At 41.2% G+C, this 21,471-nt stretch overlaps 2 protein-coding genes across 3 annotated transcripts; both read right to left on the bottom strand.

Moving 5' to 3' along the window:
* Positions 1 to 9,901: 9,901 nt before the first annotated feature.
* Positions 9,902 to 13,109, bottom strand: gpr18 (G protein-coupled receptor 18). 2 transcript variants are annotated; one of them, XM_019882268.1, is made up of 2 exons: positions 13,017 to 13,109; positions 9,902 to 11,618 (listed from the first exon to the last, which is right to left on the bottom strand). In XM_019882268.1, the coding sequence occupies exons 1-2, from the start codon at positions 13,092 to 13,094 to the stop codon at positions 10,620 to 10,622; spliced, it is 1,077 nt and encodes a 358-aa protein (XP_019737827.1). In that variant the 5' UTR covers positions 13,095 to 13,109; the 3' UTR covers positions 9,902 to 10,619. The 2 variants fall into 2 exon arrangements, with proteins under 2 accessions (XP_019737827.1, XP_019737828.1); XM_019882269.1 differs by having other exon boundaries at positions 9,902 to 11,621; positions 13,017 to 13,076.
* Positions 13,110 to 17,203: 4,094 nt separating this feature from the next.
* Positions 17,204 to 21,218, bottom strand: gpr183a (G protein-coupled receptor 183a). Its single transcript, XM_019882514.1, has 2 exons — positions 21,170 to 21,218; positions 17,204 to 18,725 (listed from the first exon to the last, which is right to left on the bottom strand). The coding sequence occupies exon 2, from the start codon at positions 18,708 to 18,710 to the stop codon at positions 17,583 to 17,585; it is 1,128 nt and encodes a 375-aa protein (XP_019738073.1). The 5' UTR covers positions 18,711 to 18,725; positions 21,170 to 21,218; the 3' UTR covers positions 17,204 to 17,582.
* Positions 21,219 to 21,471: the final 253 nt, after the last annotated feature.

The following is a 21,471-nucleotide window of genomic DNA, read 5'->3' as shown; positions in this document are numbered from 1 at the left end:
ATGGGGTTAGGTGGTCGATCATCTTTAATAGTGTGCAGGAAATTCATTTACTCGATAGCAACTGAGAGACAGTTAATGTCCATCAGGTGAAAAAGGAGCCATGAGAGATTTATTCATTCAAGAGGACAAAGCACCTGGTCGCATTAAAGTCGGACATTTCTTTTAAATGTTGCCCATAGTGTGTCACATTAAATGAGAGCATGCGTCATCTCCCTCTGTATAGAAGTGAAGACATTGGTACGACATGATCAAGTTTCCTCTGTTAGTCACAATTCAGTAATTGAGCTCGGGGAGCGGAGACGTGATGCGCACACTGAGGGGAGAACTGAGAGAGTGAAACACACCCAACCCCTCCGTAGAAGCTCACCGCCTAACTTTGCAATTCGTCTGTACACACACACACACACACACACACACACACACACACACACACACACACACACACACAGACTGAACCTTAACCAATTTATCATTTTTAAATTTTTTTTTTTTTTTTCCCCTGTGGAACTTAAGTTATTCGCCACATATCTAAACTATTTTGTGTATTTTTCATGCTATTTTGCTGACAATTAGTTTGAAATTATGTTAGTTTTTGGGGATCATAACACAGGTATGTTGGCCCTGAGACATAAAATAAGCTCATTACTGGACTACTACAGTGCTACGGGGCCATTGGTTAGGCCGCGAGCAACTTATGCTGTGAAAGAACAGCAACAACAATCTCCATTTGAATCATCACCAATTAGTGCACAGCCCTTCTACCCAACCCAATGCTGGACTGGCACTACACATCCACAGTTAATGTATGTATGACTTTTTTGTGCTCATTTCTGTGGAAAAAAAGAGTATGGTGGCTGTAAAAGGTGAACAAGTCTCAAGACTGGACCGGCAGAAGACAAACATTTTATTTGTAACTTTTACATGCTCCGTTTGGTTCACGCAAGGTGTAACTTGTTGAACGCACTTATTGCGTCAAATGTACAGGTGGCCTGAAAAAGTCAAAAAGGCTACAGTGGCGGAAGACATTACTCGAACGCTAAACGTCCACAAAAACATATTGTATGATTTGTTTGACTCACTTGCTCTTTACTGACAAAAACGATCGGTCAAAAAGGTCAATACTACATTAAAAAAGTCAACTTTAGTGTGATGACGAGCTCTTTTTGCCGCTACCAGATCCCAATGCTTCGGCGGCATACCTTGCCTTATTCCGCAGCTTCCACATTCCAAAACTGAAATCCTACTAGATTAAATATTAATAGGACCTTACGTGGATCCCCCCTTTCATCTCACTTGATACAATTAAAAAACATCTCTTGCATGTTCAAGAACATGGTGCTTTACAGACTTAAAATAAATCTTATACTAATCTATGGAGGAGAGTGACAAGTGGAGGCCAAGGTTCCGATGCAGGCACTTAGCTGAGTAGGAAAAAAAAAGCAAGAAGGTGGGTGGGCCTTACATTATTTATATGTGCTAATGGCGTTTGGCAGCGAATGTGAATGAGCAAGTGTACAATCAGATAAAATAGACACACAGCAGTAATCAAGGACATTTGCTCCTCCTCGTCGGGGTCAATTGGAGTCACTTTAGCAACGTTTGAAACTCCGCCGCTACATTATGTCTTTTTAATGGAGACGACGAAAAGCAACGCCGGCGGTGGGGAGCGGAAAGTAAAAGATTGCCCCACCGAAGCGGCCCTGACACTTCCCGCTGCGCTCAGAGATATTATTGTTGATCTAGCACACGTGGCCACGATGTATCTTGCGCTAAAAATGCTTCTGCTCAACAAAAGGAATCCATTAGTCTCATTGTGGCACCCTTAAGCCCAGCATCGCACTGAGGGGGGGCGGCACATGTGCCTCTCATTTCCGATGGCGGTCCACAAGCATCCTTCAACATTGTAAAGTTTACCAGGGGAGAGCTAGAGTGTATTAAAGTGCCCGAAGAGGAAAGCTAAAGCATGTAAACGCTGGCAGCTGCTCTTGCTAAATGTTTGTACAGTCGACCAAGCAAGACTCCGACTTTAGAACCAGACTCTGTGTACAGTACCCCAACAACATTATGATCTCTTTCATGTGCCCACTAATGGGAACAACATGACCGCTAACACTAACTTCCACGCAAAACTGCAACCAAAAAAAAAAAAGCCAACGCAGTTAGGTGGCAAGGTTTTGTGTGTGTTTTTACGAGGTTGTAACCACGTGTAGCTTAATTAAGGCAGAGAACATGAGTGATCTTCTAAGGTGACATTTTAGGGGAGGAGTTACAACATGCAAAACTGCGGGAAACAAGTCAGCTAAAGTGAGTTGATGTAAGACGAGGGTGCTTTATGTGCAGCACCCACCAGAGTCTTCCTGGGGCCAGTGTGTACATCATACGGAAACCAGGACTGGCTTATTTAGAAAGTAAAAATGAAAGATGAAATAAAAATAATAACAATGAATGTACATTGGCGGCACAGTGGTCAACTGGTTTAGCACATCCGCCGCACAGTGCAGAGGTGTGGTGTTCGGGTCCGTCTCCGGCCTTCCTGTATAGAATTTGCATGTTCTCCGCATGCCTGTGTGGGTTTTCTGTAATTGATGTTCAAGGGCATATGACGAGTTATTGAGACATTGAATTTTTTTCTTTCGGCATACCCACCATTGTTGTTAACTTGTTTGTTTCAATGAATTGTGTGTGATGAGGAAATCACCAGTGCATCATTTGACTTAAATGTCCTACTTACATGATATGACATAATTGTCGTGTGAACTTTTTTTTACATTTTCCATCACCTGAAAGCCAAATAACCCTATTTTTGTGAACAATCTATCTATCTTATCCATCCATCCATCCATCCATCCATCCATCCATCCATCCATCCATCCATCCATCAGCACGTCCACCTCACAGTGCAGAGGTCATGGGTCCGATTCCGGGCTCTGGCCTTCCTGTGTGGAGTTTGTGTGTTCTCCTGGTGCCTGCGTGGGTTTTATGGGTTTTCTCCCGGTCCCACGGTATCCTTAAGTTACATTATGAGCGTGAATGGCTGTTCATCTATTAGTGTGCCCTGTGATTGGCTGGCAACCGGTTCAGGGTGTCCCCCACCTGCTGCCTTAAGACAGCTGGGATAGGCTCCAGCATACCAGCAACCCATGTGAGGATAAAGCGGTTCAGATAATGGATATAAGTAATACAGTAGGTAGTTTAAGGGGGATAAAAGTAGAAATGGAGGATAATGAAATTCAAGTACATGAAATGAGGATGTAGGGTAGCATTGTATGCGTCACACCTCTTAGGTCGTCCAGCTTCCTCCCACATTCCAAAAATGTGCATGTTGGATTAATTGAACACTCCATGCCTGCACAGTAGGTGTGAATGTTTGTTAAATGTGCCTTGCAATTGGTTGACGTCCATTCCAAGGTGTACTTGGCCTCCTGCACAAAGTCAGCTGGGCTAAGTTCCAGCTCACTCATGACCTTTTTGAGGACACCTGCTGCAGAAGATGTTTAGATGGATGGACTGCAGAACTTCTCCAAGAACCTTTCAAGAGAAATCTATGATTTTTCTTGAAATGTAAATACATCAGAAATGTTTTGAAAAGAATTGTTGCAAACGTGCAAAGACTGAGAACAGTGTTGTATTGAGTTGTGAAGATACGGCCTTAGTGTTTTTCCGCATTTCAGCTTGCATGATTGTTTCTATTCTTCTTTTTTCGGGCATGGCTAAAACTGTGCCCGGTGATGCACATGATCTTCCCATTAATGGATATTTGGCGCAGCACCAAGTTATGTAGTTCTTTTTCCTAAACACATTTTATGTGTATAGCAGTTTAGCTAGCTAACTATGCCTGCACCACAAAAATGGTCTTCCCCTTTCGGAACAGATTGGTGTCATGATTTGAATTCCCAGAGGCCCATCCATCGGCCAATAGGGGCCCTGCGGCCTGTAAACTCACAAGCTAGCTGGTGCCTAGCCCCACTTGTCTTGTCTTCCAGCCCGGATTTATATTTGCAGCTTAAATATGTCGGATGCGTGTGCATAACAAAGATGCATCTTTATTTCAGCGGTGCATGGTTTCATGCATTTAGTAGAAACGCCAACAGTGACACATTTATTTTCACTTTACAGGGACCTTAGGGACTCCTCCCACATCATCCCTACTACGCTTCATGCCTACCCAGGCACTACTGCATGTATGAACATGCCTGTAAAAGCACTTTTAATGATGATACACATAACCTAGCCTACATTTGGGAAACAAATGCTCCATCTGCGATCATCACAGTAAACTCTATTAAGCCGTCTTGACGTGCACGCACAGAAAAAAAAAAACCAACCAAAAAAAAAAAAAAAATGGCGATATGATTTGACAATGATTACAAATCCACTTCCCCAGCTGGCTGCCTGGAGCGTCTCCATTTGTCATCGACTATTGTCTCCAATTATATGATTAGCTCTGAACACTCCGCCACGTCTAGAGAGCTCTCGTGCGCTGATTCGCAAACAAAGTCATTACAACGCGTATTCACACATATCAAATAACAAAACAGATGGCCAAGCGTGCTCATCGCCTGATTTGTTTTCTCCACACGAGTGGTAGGAAAGAAGAAAAAAACATAAGTATTCTGCCTGTTTGGTTTTGTTTTTTTTCTTCTTAATGCTGACTGTTTTTAGTCATGTACGAGAAAGAGCAGCTGGCTGTCGTGTTTGTCAGATCAGCTCTCATGAAAGACAATCTTGTTTCCATTAATTTCTTGACAACAAAGGGACTTGTTGGGGAAGATTTAAAATTACAGCGGGTAAAGCTTCCGGATAATTCATCACAGCCATTTGACAGGAAACTTAATTGTTTTAAAATGCCAGTTGCTGTATGTTGCATCTCGTTTTTTGGGGGCCTGGGGACGCAGAGCAGAGGTCTTCTTGATCTTGCTTTGTTTATTTTTGTGATTGTTCTTGGGCCGAATACTCACAGAATTTTGAAGGTGCGTTCACCCAGGTAAAAATTTCGTTATGTGTCGCATAAAAACACATTTTGTTAAGTCACGTCAACTAGAAGTAGACCCACAAAACAGGCTCAAAGGCCATGACCCCTAGTGTGCCGATTTAAATCGGATAAGTAAGAGATGCAATGGCCGTCTGGACGCTCAGGTCGTGCTCATCTGACATACACATCATCAGGCCACAAACATCACATTGGACAAAACAGACTGCACGAAATGCAATGTCAGATAAAAGAGCAGAAAACAGTGGCGAAAACAAGATGATTTAGAACTGATAAACGGCTGCATTAAAAAGATCACAGGCATGCTGGAGCCTATCCCAGCCTTCTTCGGGCAGTAGGTGGAGTACACATATTTACAAAATTCCCACTTGGGCATCATGCACTGGAGTGTGAACGTAGCCTAAGTCAGCTCCACAAGTGTTAGTGCTTGACTATTTGTAATAAAATTCATCCCACAACTTGATTGGCATGTCTGTGAGTAAAAAAAAAAAAAAAAAAACAGTAAAATAAAAAAAATAAAAATAAAAACAGTGGTTTTAATGATGCATTACATTTATGTAACGTGCTAGTGCGCATATTTGTTTGCCCACATGTGATGTCACCAGAGTTTGTGCTGGCATGTTATTTAGGCTAGAATGTTAGCCAATACTATCTATGAGCCTCATGTTTATGTTGACTGATTTAACTACTGAATACAGTTGCTTCTATACCATGGGTAAATGATTTTGTTTGTGCAAGAGATATGGTGTTGATGCTTTGTGATCATCTCTGTTTTAAGTAATTTGATGCCATCGTATGGAATGTACATGCAATTACGAATCCCTTATGGGGCGTCGGTTATTTCTGCATTTTAATTATACGCGATAGGGCAAAGTCCCCAAACACCTGAGAGTATTTATATGCCACTGTACATATTCGACAGATACAGTAGGTGAGGCTCAAGAAGATTTTGTCATTGCTTGTGGTTGGGGTTGGGGCATATCTGTGTCACGAGGTCAGGTTGACCAACCATCTGAAGTGTGACAAAGAGATTCAAGGCCCAACCTACTGGCATTAATGTATAAATGTAATAACTTTGTTCTTGATACGCCCATTTCCCTCCTTCTTTGCGGGTGCTGTGTTTACAATTATGACGAATGGATTGCCTAGATGTTGAAAAACACACCCATTTTTGCAAGTGTGTATCCTGGTAACTTATGATTTTGATCAGGGTTTCCAGACAGAATTGACAAAAAGGTTTATTCCCCCCCCTCCACACCCCCCAAAAAAAGGTCGCAAGACCGAGAAAGTACTCTGGTAAAGCATCAGGAAAATGAAACAACCCAAAACTCTTGTAAAAGGCAAGAACAAAATATAAACGGATATAGCTTGTCAATAAATAAACAAGCAAAATGCGTATGATGCAAAAAAATGTGACAAATACAACAAAAAACTACTTTCAAAGGTAAGTGCAAAAAAACGTGGCAAGGTCAAAAAACGAAGAGCATGAAACATGGAACGTCTAGAACACAGGTGTCAAACTCCAGTCCTTGAGGGCTGTTGTCCTGCATGCTTTCCATGTCTCCCTACTGCAACACAACTAATTCAAATGATCAGGATCACTATCAGGCTCCTATAGAGCTCGCTGATGAGCTGATCATTCGGATCAGGTGTGTTGCAGCAGGGAGAGAAGGAAAACATGTAGGACATCGGCCTTCAAGGACTGGACATTGACACATATGGTCTACAACGGCGGTAGGGAACTCCAGTTCCTCGAGTGCCATATCCTGCCTGTTTTAGGTCCTTCCCTACTCCAACACACCTGATCCAATTGTTCAGGCCTCAACAGAGTTTGCTGATGAGCTAATTGTTTGAAGCAGGTGTATTGGAGTAGGGAGGGACCTAAAACAGGCAGGATGTGGCTCTCGAGGAACCGGAGTCCCCTACCCCTGGTCGAGAAGAATTCAATACTTGGTGGCAGAGCCGTGAGCAAGATGAATTATCCAACAGGGACATGACAACTTGGAAATCCTTAAATAGTCCGCTGATTAACAGCAGGTGTGCACGCTGGAGGGAAACCCTTCCTCTGCCACCTGCTGTGGAGACACACAAGAACAGACCCATGACAATTTTAGTGGTCCTGAAACCAACCCCCTAAAAGTTATTCATTCGACCACCCTAGAAAGATAGACAGGTTGGACCCCAGTATCAGTTTTATGGATTGACACAAAATTCCGTAGACATGTTTATCAACACTGGAAGCACACAAATGTTTGAATGAACCATGCGCATGGTATCAGCTCTTTCTGGCGTCTGCCCTCTGATGTGAGTGGCACATGGCATCAAAGTTTGATGATCATTTTGAGAATTTGCTGCGGAAAAAATGGGCCCATTAATCATGGCTTTCAGCTTTTTTGGGGGGGGTGCGGTGGGTTTTTGGTGGAGTCTGATGCCTAACAGGTGGGAGGGATAGATGATCCTCAGATGCATCATGTCACCTTTGACCACTTGGTTATAAATCCGCTTGTCGTTCATCGGGTAGTAAACCCATCATTATGCACTCCTCTGAATTCTTTGTGTTAAAGATGGATCACTTGCAGGTTTTCTTTTCATTAAACAATGTAAATCTATCAGTATGGACATTTTTGAACCATGCTCGACAGTGAGTATCTTAGTGTGTTACAATCTTTTTGAGACTGAGAGCTCTTTTGGGTACTGATTAACGCAAAGGCTTACTGTTTTGATACACACTTCTGAAATAATTGATTTATTCTCAATTTACCTTTCATAATAACTTTATTTTTAATAATTATTGGTGTTCATCAATGAGCAGACATTGATTCCTTTAATGATTTGTTTAATTATGAAACAGATCGATGTCAATATGTAACACTTCATCTCTATAAATCTGCCAATGTTGACATTTTCAAATCGTCACTTAGACAGCATGTCCCATCACCGGTGGACTATTTTTACAGCAACAGGTCCGCGGGCTACTCATGGTCCTTGAAGTCTGTGTGTGCCACTACATTGGTGACTCCTGATTTAAAACAAAGATGCAATGTTTGACCCCTGCCCAGACATCATGAGTCTGATACCTTCTTAAACCAACATCGAACAAAAAGGTTACCTGGGTATTTATTTACCTGGGTTTCTAAACCCAGGTAAATCCTTGGTTTCACAGAAGCTGTTCAGCTTGTTTAGAAATATTGTATCGTAACTGACATGCAACTAGCGAGTTTTTGTAGACCCCGCCTCTCGCCCATAGTCAAGTGTGTGAGGCCTCAGATCACCTGTGACCCAAATGCTCTGTCAGACACTTCGTCCTCTCAGGCAATAGTCCTCTGACCGCCACATCATGTAAAAACAAAAGTTCATTGGATGAAAACAACTGTGTGTGGGGAGAGGAGGGTGCACTTGAGGTACACTGACTGGCAAATCAATCGAATGGATATTAGACTACAAAACCCGACAATATGTCTAGTTGAGATGCATTGAATTATTATTATTATTATTATTATTATTATTATTATTATGTGTATGTATTTATTTTTGTCTGTAGTGTGTTGCAATCACTTCCCGATGTAGTCCAATTACCTACTGAAGACTACATCGACCACAATCTATTGCACGGCATGTGAATGATTTTCTCCACAAGAAAACCATCCAAAGCGTTGCCGTGTTTCTCCAGTCATTGTCTTTTTGGCCTCACTGACCTCTCCTGATGATGTTACTGTAAATGCACTTTGAGTGTCTGAATCATTTAACATGCAATCAATAACATGCACTGCTGCAACGCTGTTGTGATGGCCGCAGAGGTTAACAATCTCCATTTGTTGTAGTAAAAAAAAAAAATATCCACACACACACCAAGCCTTCCACTTTTTCCACTTGGATATGAAAAAAAGTTTTTCTTTGTCTTAGTGTAGCCAGGCAGATGAGGACTAGCTGTGCTATGCCGCCATCACCTGGCCAATATATTTTTCAACACAATGCTTGCTATGAGTGTGACCCATTTCATTTTACGTGCAGAAAATTTCTTTTATTTTATCAGGATTATTTATATTTGCAATAAGCATTATTATTTTTAATCACCTTTAAATCACTTTGTAAATATTTATATACAATCCATAAAGAGCATGGATGGTATGCGTGTGTGTGTGTGTGTGTGTGTGTGTGTGTGTGTGTGTGTGTGTGTATATATATATATATATATAATAAAAATGCTGACAGCATTCAGAAAGCATCTAAACATGTGACTGTATGTAGTCACTAGCCACTTTTTTATCTCATCCTCCTACCTCAATACATTAGTAGGAAGAGACATTGAAACGTGTGTGCATTCCCGTTTGAGACACAAACTGTCATAGAAAGTTGACTTGCACAACCAGTTACCATGTAAACAAAATGCTGGTTCCGGTTCATAGTGAAAATCGCGCCCATTATTCACCCAAAAAGCGCATATGGGGCAGATGATCAAGGTGGATAGGCACTCGCTTCTTGCTCCTGCAGTTGGAAGTCACTTAAGTCACAAGAGTTGTGCTTTGCCCCTGCTCGTTGTCGCAGAGACAGAGCCATGATCGGCCCGGCTGCATATTGAGTGGGATATACTTGCATGAGGGCCCGCTGCTAAAAACAGGCCGATTTCAGTAAGGCAGTCAATAGGGTGTGTAAAAGGGTTTTAATCCCACTTTGATGTAAAGACACATGGCAACTGTTATAAAATGGGGGACTTGAACATTCTACAATGTCTCTTTTATTTGAGGAATTTATTTGTCCCGCGACCCTCATGAAACTAACCGGACCAGATCACGTATGGATGGAATTTATTTGTCATAAGTGGATGCTGCACCCTGGCTTAGGTAGACAACATTAGAGGAAATACAGGACTTAAGCTTCCATCTGAATGATAACATTAACAAAACCCAAAAGTACATGACCAAAAAAAGAAATTTAATAGAATCAACTTACTGTAGCTTTTACATGTTTACGTGTGAATGATGGAGCTTGCCAAGATGTTACTGGAGGCTATATCTTAATGATTGTGAGCCTTATTTTCACCTTCATGCGCACAGTGAAATTGCAAAACAAAAACAAAAAAACAAAAAAAAAACTTGTTTGTGTGTAAAGATGTTCTGAAATCTCTTGGGTGGCTCCATCAGTTCAGCACACAGATGTTTTCACCACAATAGGAGCACGCATGCACACCATGAGTGTAAATTACATGCCGGACTCTTCTACCGCTTGTTTTTATGTGTCTGACGGATGCAATCATACATTTTCTATACCACCTGTTCTCATTAGGGTCATGGGTGAGCTGGAGCTATGGAGTATTAAGGGCCAGAGGTGGGGTAACTTGGCAGCCAATATGGACAAAAAAAAAAAAAAAAAACAACGCACAATTTACACTCATAATCACCAATCACATCTATGGACGATTTAGAGTCTTCAATGAACCCGTCATGCATATTTTTGGAGTGTGGGAGGTTGCAGGAGTACCCAGAAAAAACTCACACAGATGAGAAAATTCAAGCACCACACAGGAAGCTTGGATTTGAGATTCGAATCCGAACCTCAGAACTGTGAAGCTGACATGCTGACCACTTGCTGCCCTGTCTGATATATTGCGTCATCTTTTCATTTCATTGTTTCAAATCATGCCGCTTGTCACATTGCTAATGGATCGCATGCTGCTCGTATGTCTGCTCTTTCTCCGGACACTTCGCTGGTAGTTACGGTACAGGATCACACTAAAAACCCTCTCCTGGAACTCTTTGGAGACACTGTAGTAGAGAATGATGTCCAAAACGTTACTCAAGTTCATGAGGAAGGTAGAGAACACAGCCCACTTCCTGAAGGCCTCATTTTTGTCCAATCCTAGTAAATGGAGCAGCAAGCATACATGAAAGGGTACAAAACACACCAGAACCTGCACGATGAGCGTTATGATGATGCGGATGGACTTCTGTTTCACTTTGGGTTTGAGCTTGGAGGCGCGCCCGCGGATCAGGTTGTCCACGATGACCACGTAGCAGCCAATCATGATGCAGATGGGAAGCAGGAAGAAGAACGCGATCCATGTGAAATTGACAGGACCGTTGTGGCGCAGATAGATAAAGTCCACCGTTTTGAGGCAGGTGGTGAAGTTGGCGACGCCATCAGGATCGTCCGCTGAGAAGAGCAAGGATGCGGTGGCGGCCAGGGTCATGAGCCAGGCCCCAAGGCATGCCACCACCGTCTTGGGGACATTTCGTAGCTCCTTGCTTTGCTTGGGCTGCACAATGGCCAGGTAGCGATCAGCGCTGATCAGACCAAAGAGCCACAGGGCAATGCAGGGGTAGAAGACATTGAGAGTGGCACTGACACGGCACAAAAGGTCGCCGAAGGGCCAGAAGTCCCTTTGGAGGTAGACCATGCGGAAGGGGAGCATCAGGATGAAGGTGAGATCCACTAGTGCCACGTTGATCATGTAGATGGTGACGGAGCTCCTCCTCTTGGTGGTCAGGGCAAACACCCACAAAGCTGTCATGTTGACGATGACTCCGATGATGAAAACACAGCTGTAGAAGACCAGGCCAAATGTACGATGCTCAACCGGAAGCCAAGTGTGGGAAGAGTTTGGAAGCAGTGTCATCCTGAAGATAGTATTCTACTGGGAAAGTAAAAAAAAAAAAATAAATAATAGAACACACAATAATTCAGGTATGATTAGTACTTCCCATTTTCAACTGGCAAATATCAAATTAAAAGAGTGATTTCTTTGTCAAAAGGGCCCCTATTTTTGTTTGCAGCCTAAGTCCAGCAGTCTAGCTCGGGTGGTGTCTCCACATTTTTGGTATTTTCTACTGCAAGATCTCCCCTTGCGAATGTTGTAGTCGGACGCGCATTTCACGCGGGCAATTGTAGGACAGTGAATCCGTGTATTGGGTCAACGGCCTCTATTTGATTTGTCTAACCCAGAAGATTAATGATGAGATTTAGTAAAGCTCCGCCTGTTAGAAATCAGTTGGGACCATTGCATCAAATGATCCATCGGCAATATTATGTCAAGGACTAAAATGTTGGAAGCATTAATTATTATTGCCTTGATACATCATGTCGGATATTTCAGATATGCTTTCATTTGTTTTTCTCTGTCCGTTGTGTTACAATGTTTTACGAGACTAGATACAGCAATAGACATAGGGCAAATAACTTCAACTTCACCATTATTTTCTTTCCCTTGTGCCTATCCCAGCTGACTTTGGGCGCAAGGCAACTACACCCTGAACAGGTCGCCAGTCAGTCGCAGAGCACATATAGAGACAAATGACCATTCAGACCCACATGCACACTGTCACTGAGTGGGCACCGATCCCATGTCTGCCGAGTGTACCACTACACTTTCAGCGACTACACTCTCCAAAAAAAGTCCACATATAATTAAATGGGGTTTTCCACACTCAAAACAGGAAGACTTTCTGCTCAAGTCCACATGAAACCGAAAGTTTATTTCAATAAAAAATTGTCTGCCACCTCACATGGAAACAGTGCATCATTAGTGCATAAATATGGAACAACGGAATGACAATGTGAGTGGACTATTTTATATTCATGTCATAAATTCACAAAACTCTCTTCTTGTCTGCATACTGTACTTGTTAAATAGAATAAATAAAAAGCACTAAATAATCTTCTCATAGCTTCAGATTTGAAGTGGTGTCGTGGAGCAAAATGTGGAAGTGCGATTACTGTATCCTTTCTCTGTAACTTGTTGGGCCTTAGGAAATCATGTGATCGCATCAGTGTACAGTAGTATTACACTGTAATGTCTACTGTGATGTAATGCACTGCCAGTACTTTTTCTTATGAGATAACACACCACTGCAAAGCCCAAAAAGATAATCATTGTGTGTCATAGAAGTTGAAATTATTACACAACACAACGTAAAATTGACTTAAAACAACTCAATGTAAAATTGAGCAAAATCCTTTAATAAATAAATAAAAAACACCAATCTGTACTCTTTCTACTTGCCACAAGTTATCACGAAATGATGCAGCTTACCACAACAATCACCGAAATGCTCTGTTGCACCAGTGAGCATCCGAGAGGCAAAATAAGGAAGTCTGACTTTTTGAACATCACTTCCTGTGCATGCACTTTCTCCCTCTATGGTGTTTGATGTCACTGTTCACAATTACGCCCCCTTAAAGAAAATGATGCACCATTAGAAGCAGGGGCACTCCGTTTGGCAGGCAGAGCGATGGCAGATTTAGGGCGAGTTATTGATTGGAAAAGTGGGGTCTGTCACAGCACATTAGCTCTCGAGGGAGTCATCCGCAGCAGGTTGCTGGCGAGAAGCATCTGCTGCAGCAGAGAAGTAATTAAAAACAGGATGTTCAGGCAGTTGCCGTATAAACAAGAAATAAGATGGCTGTAATAGACACTTCACGCGGGTGTTGCAAAATGTGGTTGCTGTTTTGTTTTTAAACACAGTGGCGACTTAATGCAGAGAAAGCGTACCAGGGGTTAAATGTCAATGTCAAGGTCTGCCCATTGAATGCATATTGATGTGTATTGCTCATAGAAATGTGTACCGAAACCTAAACTCGTCCCAGCACTTAAAGACTGGGGTATTGATGAACTTCCCACCAAGACATGGAGGGAGGGGGCGTGGCCGTGATTCAAATTTTTGGTGGACGTTTTGCAAATCATGATTTATTTCCCGATTTCTCCAAAACAAATGGTTAAAATTGAAAATGCTAGGTAGTATCATTTTCCAGATAAAAGAATAAAATAAAAATAATAAAAAAAAAAAACAGAACTACATAAATTGAGCTTGTTATTGAAAAAAACCATCCTGGCCAGATGATCCCTTTTTCAACCCTTCTTACACCATATGGTCCATTTAAGATAAGAAGAAAAATGCCATTGGTTTATTTGTCACCTTAGTGCTCAATAAGGGCACCCAGAAACCGGGTGAGTAGTGACAGTCGTTACCTGAGCTGTTAGGCACTGCAATGTTATTTTCAGTCGAAAGCAAAATGGCCGCCATCTGAGACGGTTTAAAACAGGTGTCCCCCCCGTCCCCCCACCGCTGCATTCACATTACACAAATGCAAAATTAATCAAAATACTATTTATAGACTTGTCTGGGAGAATATAACATATTGTCAAGAAAATTTTGACTTGTCTTCTCCTTTTCAATGCTCACTCATCTGAAATCTCAAGGGAAACGCTAAGGACTGAATGTTTGTGCTTTTCCCCTAAACTGTTGGTAAAATTCGGAAATGTACGACGTCCGGGGCCCACACAGATGTTCTCCACTCAGCTTGTTTTGATGCTGCAGCTTCATTTAAATGTCTGCATATTTTCAGCACCCTTGTTATTTATACGGGAGTGCCTCATTTTCATTCCTAATTATCTATCGACTTGTCCCCTCGATGAGTCTTAAAAAGGTCCCAACCAGATGGTACTTTGTGTTCACTGCAATATGTTGTTATGACAACAGCCTGTCTGCACCGCTGTTTTTTTTTAATCCCTTTGATACTTGTCATGCGGTTGTTTTAGTAAGTCCTCCACTTCATAAATAAATTCTGCATAGGTTCTGTACAGGTTTATCACTTTTTTTTTACCACTTCTGTTCCACTATATCTATGTTTACGAAAGATGTTATTTTGCCTAATACAATGAATGGCCAGGATGATTTGCGCCCACCGTGAAATTTTCTCCAAACTGGGTATATACTCCCATCTAGAGGCTGAAAGTAGTTACTTAATTGCAACCAGCAAAAAAAAAAAAAAAAAAAAAAAAACATGCTGAAAAATAAACACATTACTGCGAACATATGTATAAACTGTATAGATGTATGTATTGGTATGACGGTATCATATAAATAAATATATTTTGTGATGCTTTGCGTCTAATATTGATCAGATGAACTGTCAATTATTGCAAAACGTAAAAAATTTTTTTTAAAAACCAAACAGCATGGCAAAAGGATGTAATACTCATATTTGTGTTAAAATATAATTGTAACCTTTGAACACAGTGTATATTAACTATATTAATTTTCTATATTAACATGTATGGTTAAATTAATATGCAAGCATATATTTATACCATAATTAAAATTATATTAATGTAGGTGTTTTATTTGCTCTTTGTTAAACTTATTTTGGTCATCATAATCATCATTTAAACATTGTGACACAATAATTTTATGTGTTTGTTGTTGCAATTGCTGTGTTGATTGACTGAAAGTATTTTTTTATTTCCTGCTCTGTATTTGATATGACGATTGTGACATTTTGATCAATTTAAAATTAAAATTAGCTGGGATAACCCCAAACTCAACAGTGACCGTAATGACAATGAGTCATATTCCCTCCCTTTTCGCGGCTGATATAGAGTGAAATGTATGTCAATAATGCTCGGTACAAAATATGTTGCATGCAAACGTTTGGACCTTCACTTGACTCTTTTCGCAAGTTTAAGGCTGACAGATTGTCATTGTAGTGCATACAAACACTGTTTATTGAAACTAATAATTGGAGCCAGGCAGCCTTGGCCCCAAAAGGGGTTGGGGAGAAGCAGGGTTGTTGCTGAAAGAGTAGATCCTGTGCAGACCAACAGGAAAAACACTGGGACATCCCTCAGCACTCATCGTGGCTTACGTGACCTTGACTGAGCCACAACGTTGAAAATGTCCCCTGGAGGACCCAGCTGTGACTTCCCAACTCTTGTTTGTGTGATATTGCTCACCACAAGTATCCCATTCATGTGATTGAAACAGCCAGATATTTTTATTTCGAAACTTGTGAATTGCGCGCTCCATATCTTCTGTAATACATGAGGACCTGAATATGCCCAGTATGCAGTCCGATTGGAATCATTGCTCAATGCAACATCATCATTTGACTCACTTGCCTTTTTGTCACACAATGTGGACATTTTTAGGTCACTTTCAAAACCAGAACAGACCAGGCTGCTGACGATATGTAATTCTTTGGTTATTACAGATGAGAATTCTGATTTGTACTCCAATTTTTTTTTTTTTTTTTTTTTAAGTGCTGTCTCTAGCAAAACTAATACAGGTCTGATATTGTTAACTCAGTAGAGCCATTACCTGACCAAAGGAAAACAGAGAAACTTTTCATTTTAAAAATTCATAGTTTGTTGTTTTTTTTTTTTTAAAGAATAATGGGAAGATGCCCTGTAAATCCCAGAGAATGACATCTTCATCATTTATTTTTGGAAATTACTCCAAAACCATTTTCACTGACACTGGATTGTCATCCCTTGATTTCACATGAAAGTTTGTGAAACCACTTATTTTCAGTTCACAACAGCAAGTATGCATAAACAGAATATTTGGGCTGTGGCTCCGTGCTAACACCTGCAGTGAAATGATGTAATTTTAACCGCAGCCACTTTCTGAATGAGAAACCTCATCTGGGACAGGAACAACAACTGTAAATCTGTTTGAAAATAACAAATTTAAAAATCGAGGATTTACAGAAAATGTGGCTGATTTGAGAAATTGATTAATCTTGTCTCAAGGCAATTTAAATCTTATCTTCCTATTTATCGTGGTCAGTCCATGTGAGCAGTATGATTCTCCGCTGTTCAAAATTGTTGTTGTGCAAGTTTCATCTCACGCATTATCATCATTCAATGCCGTTGAGGAATTGCATGTTTTGTTTTTAATGCTAAAACTATATCATCAGTAACCATATGTACTTTTTGACAAGACATCAAAGCAACCAATGTGAATTTTCAGGCATGCAAGACCTCACAAAACTTACTTGAAATGACTGAGGCGAAGAGTGATCATGCATATGTCTCAAAAGATCTGTCATGTTGCAACTTTTTTTCCTGAATTCTTGACATGCACGCTGCGTTATTGTCTTGGTTTCATCTTACAGTTTTATAGAAAGTGAAACATGCCCACAATTCCGCCCTTTTCCTCGTTGTCGATGAAAATATATCACCGTCACCTGGGTTGCTTTCCTCCATGTTTTGTACACCAGCTGTTACATAAACCTCTGATGTTGTCTTCTTTGCCATCAAGTGAAGTGCATGTTTCCCCTCCATTTGTTTGCTGCAATGGAGTGCTCTGGACCGTAGAAGCTGACAGTCTATTCTCAGTAACAGTAAATAATATGCTAATTACACTCGGTGATGTAAATTTGATGATGGTTTAACTGGATAAACCATTTCATCATTGGCATGCCCTTGACAGCCTCAGATTTGTTGTATTTATTTATTTAAGATTCTTCAAAACACCCTGTACATGTCGAAAAAAAAGCCTCAGTCTCTTATAAGTGACTTCTGGAAATTGCAGCTAAATAGAACAAAAATGAAGTAGTTTCAGGCAAAGCAGGAAGGCTCAAGTCCAGGTTCATAGCCTGAAGTTGGTCAATGTTCGTACAATCTAGTTGGTGTCATTGCCAACCGTTTCACTGGGAAGTTCTTGAGAGGTAAACAGACAAAGTTCTAATCTGTTCTTTTAGAAACCAGATGGCCCAACAGATGTTGCCTGTAATGACCTTTGAAACGCTCCTGGTGGACATTGGACCTCTGTCACCCGAAATGTCTTTGCTTCGGTCCCTCCACTATTCCTCTTGTTTACACATAGAGCTGCGATCTCCTCTCCATCAGCTTCTCGTTGCCTGAGCCAGCAGCAGAACCGCTGAGCTGAATGTTGTTGCCATCAATATTTTCCTTCAGAGAGATTTCGGGCAAAGTTTTGGCAACGCTGGAGACGGACACGCTGACCTCTAGCTTAAGCAGCTTCAGGAGCTTCCTCTTGTAACCCTTGCATGCGAAGAAGTAGACAAAGGGGTCCAAGCAGGCGTTGAGGTTCATCAGACACACCGTGATGTGCAGCGACACCTGGAAGGCAGTCAGGTCGGTGCAGTCCAGGCTGGACACGAGCTTGCGGATCATGTACTGCAGGATGTTGATGTGATAGGGACTGTAGCAGACCACGAAAACCAGCGACACGCAGCAGATGACGCCGATGGCCTTGCGGCTGCGTCCAGACTTTTCCGTGAGGTGGTTGGTCTTCGCTGTGGAGTGGAGTTTGGAGCAAAGGATGGAGTAGCACATCAGGATGGTGATTACGGGGATGACATAACCGAGGAACACTCCGCCGATGAGGATGGTTGCGATGTGGTCTACTTTCTCGAAATTAGGGTATTCCATGCAGGTGATGAAGCCGTCCGGTTCGACATTGGTCATTGCCATGCCAAGGAGTGGGAGTGTCTGCGCCAGGACCAGCAGCCACACGCCGACACAGATATAGCGCACGTTGCTAACATTGCGCAGCCGGGAAAAGCGCAGGGGCAGGACGACTGCGATGAAACGGTCGATGCTCAGGCAGGTCATGAAGTTGACACCGGCGTAGGTGTTGATGTAGAAGATGAGGCCTGAGATTTTGCACAGAGCCTCACCCAAGGCCCAGTGGAAACCCAGCGCATAGTATGTGATCCTCACAGGAAGTGACAGTGTGAAGAGGATGTCCGAAATCACCAAGTTGAGCGAGTACAAGGTGGTGGAGTTCATCTTTTTCAGGTTGGGGCGGATGACGTGTAGCGCCAGGGCATTGCCCAGCAGACCCACTAGGAAGACCGCGCAGTAAACGAGTGGCATTAAGACTCGGGCGTAGCTCCTGTGGTCATACAGGGTGTCGCAGGTGGAACCGTTGTCAGCGGACTGGTGGTCACCCATCATGGGAGAATGGGTGGTACCCATCTTGGTGTTCTGATTCTATGAAAATGAAACAATAAAACGGTGTTGGTTAAAGGTCGAAAAATTCATGTGTTGTTTTACTCTTGGTCTTGTAAAACCACAAGGGCACACATGATCTGAAGAGGAGGAGGAAGTCTGGCTAATTATTGCTCCTTTCCGTGACTCGGGCTCGCTTCCTTAAATGCTTATTTTTTTGTGACATTACAATTGTTGTTGGACTGTAACATTTCAACAAAAGTAAAGAAAACACATCCATCCGTTTGGTGACAAACGACCAGTCACGCTCCGATTCACACCTAATGGACCATTTCGAATCTTCAGTAAATCTAACGTGCTGTTTTTGGAATGTGGGAAGAAGCTGGAGTAGCTGACAAAAACATGGGGCAGCAACTCCATACAAGAAGGTCTGATTAGATACAAATCCCAAACTTCAAAACTTGGGTGCTAACTTAGACCGCTGTGCTCCCATTACAGATACATGACTGTGCTAATGTCATGGACTACCAGTATATTCTGTGTCTATTTCACAACAGTCATTCTGAGAAACAGTAAAACTATTGGGTAGATACAATCTCTTCAATCAGAATGCCTCTGCCCTTGTGTTTGTCATCCTCCATGAAAAAGGAAATAACGTGCTAATTGACAAAGAAACACAGATACACTGTTGCATGTTTTCTGGGATTTGGTGGAGGTCATTTTCCAGTAAAATGTAGTTCTTGCTGAAAATAACTAATCTAATTTAGCACAGAACTAATTTGTACACAAAAATTCATTCTATACTTTCAAAAGTTGCTCGTGTTCCCCTGGTAGAATGCAGTTTCACCTACCATGGCCTCGTTATGTTTCAGATTCTTTTGCGGAATATACTGTAACTACTGTCCACTGTCAAAATCACCACTATATTATAGATATCTGTGGTTTGTAGTGTTTTTTTTTTGTTTTTTTTTTACTCCATACTTTCATCCTGTAATGCCTTTCCATGTGGTAAAGTAAGCAACGGTCACTTCAGCTATTTATTGCACATCGATGGAACAATAAAACACATAAAACGAATGTGCACAAGCAACAGCTGCTGTCAGCCACAGCTCACTCCCATATAGACCACATGCCACCCTACAAGGCCCCGCCTTTCAAATATATTTGCAATGTGTAAAAAAATAAATAAATAAATTGTGTGGGAAGGGCAAAACTTAAAAAATATATATAATTATATAGTCTTGATTGCAGATGTTTACCTATGGTCTGGTACATGTATTACCAAATTAAATGAGAAAAACAAACAAAAAATAGATTATCCCACTTTGATATAGTCATTTTATGTAATTATTTAATAAACTAAGTTTGTTTTAATGGGTTGATAATTTATTTAATGTGTTACTTTTTTTAACTATGATTTAGTTTAACAGAAAAGAAATAGGCCAGATAATGGCAGCCTCACCTGCTTTAAGGTGTCAGTTATGCATTTATTTATACATAAATATTTACACACAGACACACACACACACACACACACACACACACACTACATTTAGCCACTTATTCCAATTCTTTGTCGACTTTATGCTCACAGGAAATGTAATCCACATTGTTGGCTGTCAAACTGGCTCACCGGAAGCCCGTGAAGAATATCGAGAGACCTTCAACTTACCGTCAGAATGTTGGTGCACTGGGGCAGCAAAGGAAGCGGCCTTGCCCACTTGCTGTTTGTGTGTGTTGCCTGGCACACTGAAAGCAATCTATTGTAGAAGTTGTAATTAACATTTTAACTGTCTAGTCATGAATGATGCCTTTGATATTTTGTGACAAATCACATTTCTCAAACATTTTAATCAATGGCAAAACTGGTGCGAAACTGTCATAATGATCACAAAAAAAAAAAAAAAAAAAAAATCTTCAACGAGATTTGCACTTAGGTCATTAATCTACCTTCCGTAACTGACTGTGACATACCAAGAGATCCAATTCTTTGTCGACTTTATGCTCACAGGAAATGTAATCCACATTGTTGGCTGTCAAACTGGCTCACCGGAAGCCCGTGAAGAATATCGAGAGACCTTCAACGTACCGTCAGAATGTTGGTGCACTGGGGCAGCAAAGAAAAAATAAAAAAACTCGCCTTGCACACGAGGAAGCGGCCTTGCCCACTTGCTGTTTGTTTGTGTTGCCTGGCACACTGAAAGCAATCTATTGTAGAAGTTGTAATTAGCATTTTAACTGTCTAGTTATGAATGATGCCTTTGATATTTTGTGACAAATCACATTTCTCAAACATTTTAATCAATGGCCAAACTGGTGCAAAACTGTCATAATGATCACCAAAAAAAAAAAAAAAATATTCAACGAGATTTGTACTGAGTTCATGAATCTACCTTCCGTAACTGACTGTGACATACCGAGAGACATCTTTAAAATGGCATTGTAGGCCTCTTGGTTGAATATCCAAGCAATAGAAGTGAGCTTACCTCAAAGTTATGCGGTGTCTTCTTTGGCTCCACCGCACATGGCGTAGAAAGTGATTACAGCTGCGTAAGAAGTGGTGCCACACTTCTCAAGTCACTACTCAATCATCAAATTCTCGGTAAAAATGCGTTTCATGTCCCTTATTAATGATGTGCAAACACTATATATATATATATATATATATATATATATAGAAGTAAGCTGGAGACTTTTCACATTTTTAGCACCTTCAAAAATAGTTGCCGTTGCAAGGTTAAATGTGTATTTATCACAATTAACAATCCTGTTACAATATGTGTATTTA

Source organism: Hippocampus comes, unplaced genomic scaffold (genome assembly GCF_001891065.2).
Source record: "Hippocampus comes isolate QL1 unplaced genomic scaffold, H_comes_QL1_v1.1 scaffold111, whole genome shotgun sequence".
NCBI lineage: Eukaryota > Metazoa > Chordata > Actinopteri > Syngnathiformes > Syngnathidae > Hippocampus > Hippocampus comes.
Note: the sequence above shows the minus strand (reverse complement) of the source record. Positions and strands in the feature narration are given on the sequence as shown.